General features: G+C 41.5%; 1 protein-coding gene across 1 annotated transcript in view; it reads left to right on the top strand.

Moving 5' to 3' along the window:
* Nucleotides 1-881: 881 nt before the first annotated feature.
* LOC102496714 (mitochondrial ribonuclease P catalytic subunit) overlaps nt 882-13,582 on the top strand; it is a 170,986-nt gene continuing 158,285 nt past the window's right edge. Inside the window, exon 1 of the mRNA XM_027773400.1 lies at nt 882-1,010. Coding sequence (XP_027629201.1) covers nt 960-1,010 — 51 coding nt within the window. The 5' untranslated portion in view covers nt 882-959. The remainder of the gene's footprint in view (nt 1,011-13,582) is intronic.

Raw genomic sequence — 13,582 nt, 5'->3', positions numbered from 1 at the left:
TTTTTTTTTTTTTTTTTTTGAGAAGTTTTTGCTATAAGGCGCTTGTGCTCGCCAGAAAAAGAGACAGAGAGAAAGTGAGAAATCATCCCCCAGGAGGGATGGCCACGCCACAATCCCATCTCCTCCATTCTCCTCTCGGGATCTTGGGCATGCATGCACACACACCCGGAGTGAGTTTAAGCCACCAGGTCTGGGATTCGAACTGCGGTCGACTACATGGGAGCCCAGCGACATAGCCATTACACCAACTGCTGGTCCCCCCGTTTGTTTTTTTTAATTGTCAGAGCATGACACATTAACTTGCCAGAGAGAGACAGTGAGACAGAAAGAGAGGAGAAGAAAAAGTACTCCCTGGTCATACCACAGTCCCTTTTCCTTTATTTCTCTATCTTGTTGGGATTTGGGGCACACATATACATGCTCCTGGTATGCATGTATGTATTTATTTATATGTGTGTGTGTGTGTTTCTTATTTATTTTTAAGAAAGATTTTTGCTATAGGATGCATGTGCTCAATAGCCAGAAAGTGAGAAATCATGCACCCTACCCCCGGCCCCAGGATGAATGGCCGTGCTGCAATTCCTTCTTCTCCATTCTCCTCTCAGGATCTTGGGCACACATGTACACACACCCAACATGAGTTTTAAGCTGCCAGGTCCAGGACTTGAACCACAGTTAATTACATGGGATTCCAGCAATGTAACCATTACATCATCAGCTGGTCCCCCTCCCAGTATGTTTTTCAGGCCACCAAGTCTGAGATTTGAACCTCAGTTGCCATATAGGATCTGGCTCCCTTAACTACTAGACTACAGGGCTGTCCCAAGAAAAAGTTGTTTCCTAGGACATTAATTAACATAAACTATTGTAATTACAGTGGTCAGTGTTTGGGCTGTGGAAAAACTATAGAGTCCATTCACTTGAGTCCAGAAGAGTATGAATTTCTCAAAGGAAGAATCATGAGGGATGTGATAGATGGAGGTGACCAATACAAAAAGACAACACCTCAGGTAGGTAATGGCTTTCATTGCATTCTTAGATTGCTTATCTAAAGCAGGATCAGTCTTTTTTTTTTTTTTTTTTTTCCTGTAAAAGACCACATAGTAAATATTTTAGGTTTTGTAGACTATATAATCTGTTGTAACTTTAACTCTGTGGTAGTTAAAACAGACATAGATGGGGCTGACTCCATGACTTGGTGGTTAAGGCAGCTAGATCACACATGGTTAACAGTGCAGTTTATACCCTGGACCTGGTTACTTGAGAGACACACTGGGAAAGTTTGTATGCCCAAACTCCCAAAGGAGGGATACGTGGAGGAGAAGGGATTGTGGTATGACCAAAGGGTATGCTTTCTCCTCTCTCTGTCTATCTCTGGTGAGAGCATGTACTCCAACTAAAACAAACAAAAAACAGCCATAGACAATATATAATAAATGGGCATGTCTATGTTCCAATCAAACTATATTCATGAACACGAGCAATAGGTTGGATTTGTCTCTGAGGTCACAGATATCAACCTTTCAGAGAGATTGTTTTAGAATTTCATAGCATAATTACTTTAGGTTGTCGTCTATTGGAGTCAGTCCTATTACATCTGGGTATAATAGGTATACTTAAACTAAAAAGTAGGTGCTATTCTTTCTTTAAGAGGAAGAAAGAGGGACCAGAAGTTAATGTAATGGCTATGTCGCTGGACTCCCACGTAGTCGACTGCGGTTCGAGTCCCGGACCCGGTGGCTTAAAACTCATGCCGAGCGCGTGTGTGTGCATGCCCAAGATCTCAAGAGGAGAATGGAGGAGAAGGGATTGCGGCGTGGCCACCCCCCATGAGGAGTGCTTTCTCGCTTTCTGTCTCTGTCCCTCTCTGGCTGGCTGGCAAATGCATGTGCCCTATAGCAAAAACCTCTCCAAAAAAAAAAAGTATGAGAGGAAGAAAGAATACTGTTCAGTATACTGTCATGAAAATATTGCACTTTCTCACAGCTTTTCTACTCAAAGTCTAGGGCCAACTTGACAGAATTATTCATTTTTTTAGCATTGAATTGATTCTGTAAGTCATTTATAATAGCTTTGTTTTGCTAATCTTCAGTATTTTATGATGGTTACTAAAAGACCAGCAGTTAGCGTAATGGCTATGTCGCTGGACTCCCACGTAGTTGACCACGGTTCGTGTCCCGGACCCAGTGGCTTAAAACTCACGCCGGGCGCGTGTGCGTGCATGCCCAAGATCCCAAGAGGATAATGGAGGAGAAGGGATTGCGGCATGACCATCCCCCCTGGGGGGTGATTTCTCACTTTCTGTCTCTCTGTCTCTCTCTGTCTTGTCTGGCGAGCGAACGCGCCCTATAGCGAAAAACCTCTCAAAAAAAACAGTTAATGGAAGAGTTGGTCATCCTTGAGAAAGGCTGCTAGACTTAGGGTCTAGCTTAGAGGAGAAAGTTGGTGCTGGAAGTCTGGAGAACTATCAACATAAGAGGAGAGGATTAAACCCTTAGAATGCTTGAAATCCTCTAGGACCAAAGTGACAAGGGTAATAAACTGAGTTCAGAACTTGATGAGGGTGGGGTGGAGAACACTAACATAGGAAGGAATGTCAGAGAAGAAATCCCATGTAGAAGACAGAACAGTCAGAGTAAGACATGATCTGTTTGGTATATTGTCACAGGCACCAAAAGAGGGGTCAAATGTACTAAAGATTTGGTAAGATGAGGTCTTAAAAGAGTCCATTGGCAGAGCCAGCAAGTGGTGTGGTGGTTAAGGCTCTGGTCTCCCACATGGCAGACCATGGTTTGAATCCTAGACCCAGCAGCTTGAAAATCACATTGGGCATGTATGTATGCGTTTCCAAAATCTCTGTAGAGGAGAGAGACAGAGAAGGAATTGGGTGTGGCCATCCCCCTGGGGAGTGATTTCTCACCTTCCATCCCTCTCTGTCTCTCTCAAGTAAGTGCATGCCCTGTTTGGCAAAACTTGGAGGGAAAAAAAAAAGGAAGAATGCATTGGGTTTGACAACAAAGTAATTTTTACATTAGAAAGAGCAGTTTCAATAGTACACCAGGTGGAGCCATGCAGTGGTGCATGGCAATGCAACTGGACCCACATAGTAAAGGTCTTGAGTTTACATCCTGGGACATTGGGCCAGCTAAGACTGGGAGTGGATGATGGCACAAAGAGCAGACCTGTCCCTACCTCCTTTTCTTTTTTTACCCTTTCTCCCACACCTAGAAGAATGGATGAATAGAATTGTTTTTAAGAATATTGGGTCATCGGAAAAGTCATGACACATTTCGCAAAGAAAACCATAGAAAAATATGTCATTACTTTTCAAATGATCCAGTAGTACATTTTGGGGCCAAGTATAGTCACATTAGAGCAACTGAGTGAACACACACTAAGTATAAACTCTACTTCTGAGACGTTTAAGTGAAAATAAAGAGATGGTGAAGTGGTGGCTAGAAGATGATAAGGTTCAAGGGAAATAGGAGATACATATACTCATAGGATGAAAGATGTGTTCAGAGGGTAAAAGAAAAGTGTTAGTAAAGATATGGAATAAGCAGTTTATGGAGGAGAGAGAAAGGATCCCAGAGGAGCAAGTTTCAAAAGTGGGGGATGTTGCCTAAAACAAAAAAAAAAACACAAGTGGGGGATCAGCTCATGGTGTAGTGGTTAAGGCAGCTGGATCCCACATGGCCAACTGTGCTGAGTCCCAGAACTGGTGGCTTGAAAAAAACATCTGGGTGAATGTGCATGCATTCCCAAAATCCTGAAAGGAGGAAGAAATGGAGAAGGAATTGTGGCGTGATGGTGCCCCTGAGGGGTGTTTTCTTCCCACCCCACTCCATTTCTTTCCTGTGAGGACATGCACCCTATGGAAAAAAAAGTACAGGGACCAGCAGTTGACATAATGGCTATGTTGCTAGACTCCCATGTAGTGAACCATGGTTCGAGTCCCAGACCCGGTGGCTTAAACTCATGCTGGGCACGTGTGCGTTCGTGCCCAAGATCCCAAGAGGAAAATGGAGGAGAAGGGATTGTGGACCATTCTCCCTGGCGGGTGATTTCTCACTTTCTGTCTCTCTCTCTGGCAAGCCCATGTGCTCTATAGTAAACCCCCCCCTCCAAAAAAAAAGTACAAATGGGGAGGTTAAAAATGAGGAAAATCTTGGGGTGAGCAAGTGGCATGGTGGTTAAGGCACTAGCCTCCCACATGACTGATGCAATTTGAGTCCTGGACCCAGCAGTTTGCTTTCTCATTTTCTGTCTCTCTGGTGAGTGTGTGTACCCTGTGGCAAATTAAAATAATAATGATGGTGATAAAGTTAAACACTTCTTTAAAAAAAAAAAAAAAAAGAAAAAAAAGAAATGAGGGAAATCTTATTTGAGACAAAAGAAAAGAAAGTGAGGGGTTGGCCCTATAGCATAGTGCTTAAGTGCTTTGTGTGGATAACCAGATTCCACATGGTCAACTACAGTTTGAATCCTGGCCCCAGCATCTTGAAAAACATACTGGGCATGTATATGTGTGCAAATCCAAAATCCTAATGGGCTAGTGAAATTTAGGAGAAGAGTTTGTGACCATAGCCTATTGGATGGTACTTGTTTTTTTCTGACATGCACATACACCCTTAGCTATAAAAAAAAATAAAAAATAAAAAAGAGGATGAGTGTGGATTTGATTTGAGACTGTAGAAAAGAAAGTATAGATAAGTGTGAATGATAAGGGAGTAGGAGTGAGGGTTGAGAGAAATGGAGATAGGAAGAAAGGTTGAGAGAAATGACATCAGTTGTTAAATGGATGCAAGAGAGATTTGTCACTAGTCAAATAGAGAACTAGAGAGCGTGATGAAGGACTGGAATGGTTTTGAGGGGGATGTCAAGATGGTAACTTAAGAAGGTCTGTGTCAGGGTTGGGTGCTGAGGTTTGAATTAGTGAATTTATGGACATTACTGTGTGTGATTATGTGATTTAATATATTGTCAGCAGAGCTTGGCTCTCAAGAGTAGCTGTACTGAAGACAAAGTGAAGCGCTGGTCTAGAAACTGGGTTTTGTTGGTTAGGTGTGGCAGTGTTAGAGAACCAGACAAGGTGCTTCTGACAGAGTGGTCAACATGTTCAGCACAGAGTCCAAACTAGATCAGAAAGGGAAACAGGCCAGAGAGCACTCACTATGCCAGAGTGTTCAAGGGACTGGTGATCCCTTGTGTTTTGTTTTGAGTTTTTGCTTGCTATTTGTGTTTATTTGCTAGGGCTGTCATAACAAAATATCACAGACTGGGTGGCTTAAACTGCAGAAATGCATTTTCTCAGTTCTGCATGCTAGAAGTCCAAGGTCAAGCTAATGACTGGTTTGGTTTCTTCTGGCTTGTAGATGGCTGCCTTCTTGCTGTGTCCTCACATGGCCTTCTATAATATCTTCTTTGTATATTCATATTTTCTCTTTTTTTTCCCCCATAGAGGTTTTTGCCTTAGGGCATGTGCACTCACTGGAGAGAGATAGACAGAAATAGAGACAGCAAGAAGTGAAAAATCACCTCCTGGGGGGATGGCCACACTGCAATCCTTTCTCCTCCATTCTCCTCTGGGATCTTGGGCATGCATGCATATGCACCAGCGTGATTTTCAAGCCACTGGATCTGGAATTTGAACCATGGTCTGCCATGTGGGAGTCCAGCAATATAACCATTACACCAGCTGCTGACTCCAGATTTCCTCTTTTTGTAAGAACACCAGACCCACTCTTATTACACTATTTTACATTAATCAAGTCTTTGAAGACGTATCTTCAAATATACCTACATTCTGAGATACTAGGAGTTGGGGCATCAGCATACAGATTTTGGCAAGGACACCATTCAGTTTGTAACACCATTTGTTGTATATATATTACAACTATATTGTATTCAGTATTTTAAATTATCTTGTGTTGGGAACATTATGAACATCTATTAATAGTTGGCAAGTAGCTTGAACTGCCTTCAATGATGCTTTTTTTTTTTTTAAGAATTAATTGAATTCCATTTGTTATTATTATTTTAAAATTTGACCAGAGAGATACAAAGAGAGGGGGAAAGGGAAAGCAAGAAAGCAAAGCCACCAGGTCTAGGACTCAAACTGTGGTCGGCCTTGTGGGAGTCCAATGCCTTAACCACCACGCCACCTGCTGGCCCCCAGGATTGCTTTCTAAAGGTTGCTGGTAATTTGGGATTATGAGGTATAAAAACATGAAGTAATTTTACTAAACCCATATTGAGTTTCTTTGTCTTCCTAAGGAAAAGTGTGTTGTCAGCTGAGCACCATAAGCACCTAAAATGAGCACTATCAAAGTTATTTCAGGCTTATATGTTTTTCCCAAATAGTACTCTTTTCTTCAAGACAAAGTAAATGAAATGGCACCCTCTTATGAAGTCATTCTTAACCCTGGCTACTGGTTAGAATAACTTGGGGAGTGTTTAAAAATTACTGATAACTGGGCCCTATCCACTAAAGATTCTGACTTTCTAAATACATCTTTATTGAGGTATATTTGTCATATAATAAATGCTCATATCAAAAGTATACAATTTGTTGGGGTTTTCTTGTTTTTGTTTTGAGAGATTTTTACTATTGGGCATGTGGGCTCACCAGAGAGACACAAAGCAAGAAATCACTCCCCGGGACGTTGGCCATGCTGCAGACCCTTCTCCTTTATTCTCCTCTCAGGATTTTGGGCACATACGCACATGCACCTGGCATGACTTTTAAGCCACCATGTCCGGTACTCAAACCAGTGTCGACTACATGGGAGTCCAGTGACATAACCATTATGCTGTCTGCTGGTCCCACAAATTGATGAGTTTTGACACATATAGACCTGTGGAAATATCACTGCAGTCAGGAAAATGAAAATATCTATCACCCTGCATAGTTTTCTAGTGCCTCCCTCCCCTTTTAGGTTTTTGTCATAGGGTGTGTGCACTCACCAGAGAGAGAGAGGAAAAGTGAGAAATCCCACCCCGGGGGAATGGTCATGCTTCAATCCTTTTCATCCATTCTCTTCTTGAGATTTTTGGGAACTCATGCACATGTGCCAGGACTTTAATTTTCAAGCCACCAGGTCTGGGACTCAAACTGTGTTGTGCCATGCATTAATCTAGTGCCTTAACCACCATGCCGCTTGCTCATCCCTCTAGTGCCTTTTTTAATGACTTTTTCCCTGTCCTTTCATTCCCAGGTACCACTTTAGAATCATTCACTATATACTCTTTTCTTTTTGGTCTGGTTTCTTTTCTTTTCTCTCTCTGTGTTTAAGCTTATTTATTCATTTCTCCCATGAGAGAGACAGATAGACAAACAGAAAGACAGGTACTTCCACACACAATCCACCCCCAGACTCAGCTGGCTTGGTTCACAGGTATGCCCACAAACCCAGCATGCTCAGGGAGGTCCAAGAATGCTGTCTGAGGACTTTTCTCATGTACGTCCAGTTGCATTACCACTGTGCCACCACCTGGCCCTGGTCTGATTTATTTCATTCAGGAAAATTATTTTGAGATGTCATCCATCTTTTGTGTCTCCATTGTTCTTCTTCTTCTTTTTCTTTTATTTGTTCTAGGGCAGATGCACTTGCCTGAGACAGACAGAGACAGGCAGAAGGACAGTAAAAAAACATCCCCCCATAAAGGATGGCCACATGCAACGTCTTTTCCTCAATTCTCTTGGGATTTGGGGTATATAAACACACACACACACACATACACACACACACGCACGCACGCACACACACATTTAATGTGTTTTCCAAGCTGCCAGGTCTGGGACTCAAATTGCACAATCCAGCCACCTTAACTACCATGCCACCAGTTGGCCACTGTGATTTTCATTGCATTTTCCTAATGATGAATGATGTCGAGCAAAATTTGATGTGCTTATTGTGATCTGTATTTATTCTTTGGAGAAATATTTGTTCAGATCTTTTGCCCATCTTGAAAAAAATTTTTTTCTGGGACCAGCAGGTGGTGTGATGGTTAAGGCGCTGAATACTCCCACCTGGCTGACCACAGTCCAAGTCCTGAACCTGGTGGCTTGCTTTCTCACCTTCTCTCTCTCTCTTTGTCCAAGTGTGTCTCTCTGGTCAAATTAAAAATAAATGAATGAATAAATAAAGGTAAACAATTTTTTTTTTTAAAGAAAAAAGTTTTCCTGGATCAGTAGGTGGCATAGTGGTTAAGGCACTGGACTTTAACCACATGGCCAACCACAGTTTGAATCTCAGACCTGGTGGCTCGCTTTCTCACTTTCTTACTCTCCATGTATCTGTCTTTTTCTGGTCAAATGAAAATGACTGAATGAATAAATAAAATTAAATAAATAATTCTTTTTTATAAAAAGAGTTTTCTTATAGAGTTGTAGAAGGTGAAAGAGTTGTGTGACCTGAAGAGAAACCAGAATTGGTTATATATTCTAGTACAAGACCTATGTTAGATACATATTTTGCAAATATCTTCTCTCAATCTGTGGTTGCCTTTCATTTTCATAACAGAGAGATTTCTGATTTAATTGGTCTAACTTGGTTGAGTCCAGGCATTAGGCTATTCATTAACTCCCAGATAATTTTAAAGTGCAGTGAAGATCAAAAACCAAAACAATTGTTTTGAGCCAGCAGGTAGCATAGTAGTTAAGGCGCTGGACTCCCACATGGTCAACCCCAGTTTGAGTCTTGGACCTGGTGGCTTAAAAATAAGACAGGTGCAGGTGTGCCCAAAAATCCCAGGAGGAGAATGAAGGAGAAAGGATTGCTGTAGCCATCACCCCTTGGGGTGATTATTCACTTTCCCTCTTATTCTCTGGCTTTATGGCAAGTGCTTGTACCTTATGGCAAAAAAACTTAAAAAAAAAATACTGCTTCTAATGTGAGACTTCGAAAAATTCTAATGTGTGGCAACTTCTTTTTTGTGAAATGATTTTGGGAGGAAACTTAAGTATAAGATAAATTTTTAGCTTTTCTATTTTAAGTATCTTTTTACTGTACTTAAACAGCATAGCCAGCAGATGGCAGTAGTGTAACATATAAAAATTATCCATCTTGGACAGGTCAATCAGACATCACGTTAGTTTAAACCAGGTTAGAAATAGTAGGAATAGATGGAAGCTTTAACAAAGCAGAACTGTAAATAATATGCATCCATTGACTTATCTACATGAAACTAATTGAGTGAGCATCAGTGAAGATCAAAAGGTGAATTTGGAACAAGGTGGATAGTGTTAATTTAATATTAATTGCCTTTTCCTCTTATTTTCCTTTGTTCATGCTGATAACATTAAATTACTATCATTTTTTTTTTCATATCCAACTGCTTAGATAAAAATTCAATTCTTTAATGTGTTAGGGAAAATTTCAAACATATGTAAAAGTAGAGACTAATTGATCTCCATCTTCAAAGATTATTAAGTCATGGCCACTCTTACTCATTTATACTTTCACCATTCTTTGTCTCTCAGATTTCATTTTTAAATTTTATCCAAGGGTGCATGTGCTCACTGGAGATAGAGCTAGACAGACAGACAAACTGAGAAAGCATCCTCCCCATGGGGATGGTCACATTGTAATCTCTTCTCCATTTCTCCCTCCTTCAAGATTTTGAGCACACATGCCCACATACTTGGTGTGTTTTTCAAGCTGCTGGAACTCAAACCATGCTGTGGACTATGTGGGATCTGTCCGTCTTAACCACCATTCCACCAACTGGCCCTGTCTCTCAGATTATTTTGAAGCAAATCCTAGATATTAACATTTGCCATATAAAGTAAAATTCACTTAAGTTTTTTCTTTCTCTTATTTTTTAAAAAATATTCCTTTGTAAAGTTATATTTTTCTTGGAAAATAAAGAATATTTTAGGACAATAGTTCTTAAACTTTTGATCTTAAGACTCGCATATTTTTAAAAATTATTGAAGATTTTGGGGCCAGTAGTTGGCATAATGGCTGTGTCGCTGGACTCTCATGTAGTCGACTGTGGTTCAAGTCCCAGACTCAATGCCTTAAACTCATGCAGGGAGTGTGTGTGTCCATGCCCAGGATTTCAAGAGGAGAATGGAGGAGAAGGGATTGTGGCACGGCCACCCGCCCTGCGGGGGTAATTTCTTGCTTTCTGTCTCTATGTCTCTTTGTCTTTCTGGCGAGCGCACGCGCGCCCTATAGCAAAAACCTCTCCCTCCCCCCCCAAAAAAAAGAAATTTAAACTGAGGATGTTTAAAACATGCATGTATTGATTGATTGATTTTTAAAGGAATTATTTATTTAATTTTATTTATTGTTATTATTATTTTTTAATTTGCTATAGGGCACATGCACTCACCAGAAAGAGGAAGAGAGTGAGAAAATAAGCCATCAGGTCCAGGACTTGAACTGTGGTCAGCCATGAGGGAGTCCAGTGCCTTAACTGCTATACCACTTACTGGTCCTGGTACTGATTTATTTAAAATAATATAAAAAATATTAAATATTAAGTAACTTTTTTGTTGAAAATAATTCTGTTGCGCAATGCAAAACCAGTGTTCGTGAGAAGAGTGAAATCATCTTACATTTTTAAAAAGAATTATTTATTGGGACTAGCAGTTAGCATAATGGCTGTGTCACTGAACTCCCACGTAGTCGACCGCTGTTTGAGTCGACATGTGCATGCGTGCCCAAGATCCCGAGAGGAGAATAGAGGAGAAGGGATTGCGGTGTGGCCATCTTCTCTGGGGGGTGATTTCTCGCTTTCTATCTCTCCATCTCTCTCTGTCTGTCTGGCGAGCACACGCGCCCTATAGCAAAAATCTCTCCCCCCCAAAAAAAATATTTATTTAATTTTATTTATCATCATCATCATTTTAATTAATTTAGAGAGATTGTTGCTATAGGCTGCATGTGCTTGCCAGAGAGATGGAAAGCAAGAAATCACCTCCTAGGGGGGATGGCCATGCCACAATCCCTTTTCCATTCTGTTCTCGGGATTGTGGGCACACACACGTGTGCCCAGCATGAGTTTTAAGCTGCCAGGTCTGGGACTCCAATTGTGGTCGACTACATGGGAGTCCAGTGATGTAACCATTATGCCATCTGCTGGTCCTATCATTATTGGTTTTTAATTTGCTACAGGGCATGCATGCTCACGAGAGAGAGAGAGAGAGAGAGAGAGAGAGAGAGAGAAAGCTGCCAGGTCTGGGACTTGAACTGTGGTGGTCATGTGGGAGTCCAGCACCTTAATCACTATGCTACCTTTTCTGTAATTACATGGCTTAATAGAAGACAGCTGGATGTTTTACCTTTTTTTTTTTTTCCTTTTCCTTTTTAATTGCCAGAGAGTACACTGTGTGCTAGCCAGTGGGAGAGAGAAAGAGGGAAAGGGAGAAAGCGGCTTCCAAAGGAGTGTGGTAACACCACAATCCCATCTTCACCATTTTTGGCACACATACACACTCGAAGTGTTTCTCAAGCTGCTGCAGCTGGGACTTGAATCACAGTTGGCCACATGGGATACAGCTTCTCTAACGACTGGGCTATAGGATCAGCCCTTTTTTCTTTTATTACTTGCAAGAGGGTACATGTGCTCGCCCTAGAGAGATGGAGAGACAGAGGGAGAGGTGGGAAGAAGGCAGAAAGTTTCTACTTAGGATGGGTCAGCTGCACTCAGTTTAGATAATCCCAGTTTCATTGGCAATGTTCAAAGCATCGTAGTTAGAAGCCAGTTAAATATAGGCCTGCCTTCTCTCCATCACCTTTGGTGAGAATGCTGATCTTGGCCATGTCCGTGTTACAGAGCTTCCTCACAGCTTGTTTGATCTGGTGCTCGTTGGCTTTTATATCCACAGTGAACACGGATATGTTATCTTCTATCTTCCTCGTGACTGACTCAGTGGTTGGAGGAACTAGTTGATGGGCTAGTGGTCAAGTGTGTTTCTCCTGGGAATGTTCTTCCAAGGATATTTGAGACGTTTGGAGTCGAAGTGTCTTGGACTAAGAGAATGTGGTGACTGAGGATTGTGTGTGTGTGTGGGTGTGGCTGTGGCTATCTTTCAACACTGCCTTCTTGGCTTTTAAAGCCTTATTGGCTAAATTGTGAGAGGAGGAGAAATTTTCTTCTTTGCTTTCATAGCCTTCTTGATGAAAAAGGTTGACAATTGGATTTTTGTAAGAGTGCATTCAATCTGCAATGATACAAGGGGTCTTTAAGAAGTTAATGTGGGGAACCAGCAGTTAGCGTAATGGCTATGTTGCTGGACTCCCACTTAGTCGACCGCGGTTCACATCCCGGACCTGGTGGCTTAAAACTCACGCCGGGCACGTGTGTGTGCGTGCCCAAGATCCCAAGAGGAGATTGGAGGAGAAGGGATTGTGGTGTGACCATCCCCTCTGGGGGGTGATTTCTTGCTTTCTGTCTCTTTGTCTCTGTCTGTCTGTCTGGCGAGCGCACACGCCCTATAGTGAAAAACCTCTCCAAAAAAAAAAAAAAGTTAATGGAAAATATATTTTATGTAAAACTATACATGGATTTCAGTTTTCTGTTTTTACACCAAAATATACTCATACTTGGGACCAGTAGGTGGTGTGGTGGTTAAGGATGCTGGACTCCCAGTTCAAGTCCCAGACCTGGTGCTTGCTTTCATTCACACTTTCTCTCTCTCTCTCTCTCATTCTATGCCTCGCTGGTTAAATTCAAATAAATGGATAAAGTTAAATAAAATAATTATTTTAAAAGAACAATGACAACAAAATAAACTCGCACTTTGATTCCATTTTTCACAAACTGTTTGCAGTATCCATGTTTGTTATTTTGGTTGGTGCATGCAAAGAAAATGGAGTCTCACAGAAGATATATAGTTGAATAAGTGGAGAGTTTTTTAAGAGAGATTTTTGCTGTAGAGTGTGTGCGCTCACCAGAGACACAGGGAGAGAGAAAGAAAGACAAAATGTGAGAAATTAACCCCCAGTGGGGATGGCCACGCCACAATCTCTTCTTCTCCATTCTCCTCTTTGGATTTTAGGCACAAATGCACACATGCTTCCGGGTCCAGGACCCGAACCGTCATCGACTATCTGGGAGTCCAGTGACATAACCATTATGACATCTGCTGGTCCCTACAGAGTATTTTATTAGCATTTTCAGGTCATTGTCTTTTTTTTTTTTTTTGCTTTTTTTTTTTTTTTTTGTTTTGCTATTGGGCACGGATATTTGAGACGTTTGGAGTCGAAGTGTCTTGGACTAAGAGAATGTGGTGACTGAGGATTGTGTGTGTGTGTGGGTGTGGCTGTGGCTATCTTTCAACACTGCCTTCTTGGCTTTTAAAGCCTTATTGGCTAAATTGTGAGAGGAGGAGAAATTTTCTTCTTTGCTTTCATAGCCTTCTTGATGAAAAAGGTTGACAATTGGATTTTTGTAAGAGTGCATTCAATCTGCAATGATACAAGGGGTCTTTAAGAAGTTAATGTGGGGAACCAGCAGTTAGCGTAATGGCTATGTTGCTGGACTCCCACTTAGTCGACCGCGGTTCACATCCCGGACCTGGTGGCTTAAAACTCACGCCGGGCACGTGTGTGTGCGTGCCCAAGATCCC

Source organism: Tupaia chinensis, unplaced genomic scaffold (genome assembly GCF_000334495.1).
Source record: "Tupaia chinensis unplaced genomic scaffold, TupChi_1.0 Scaffold000350_1, whole genome shotgun sequence".
NCBI classification, from domain to species: domain Eukaryota; kingdom Metazoa; phylum Chordata; class Mammalia; order Scandentia; family Tupaiidae; genus Tupaia; species Tupaia belangeri.
The sequence above is the reverse complement of the archived record's forward strand: the minus strand, read 5'-3'. Positions and strand labels throughout refer to the sequence as shown.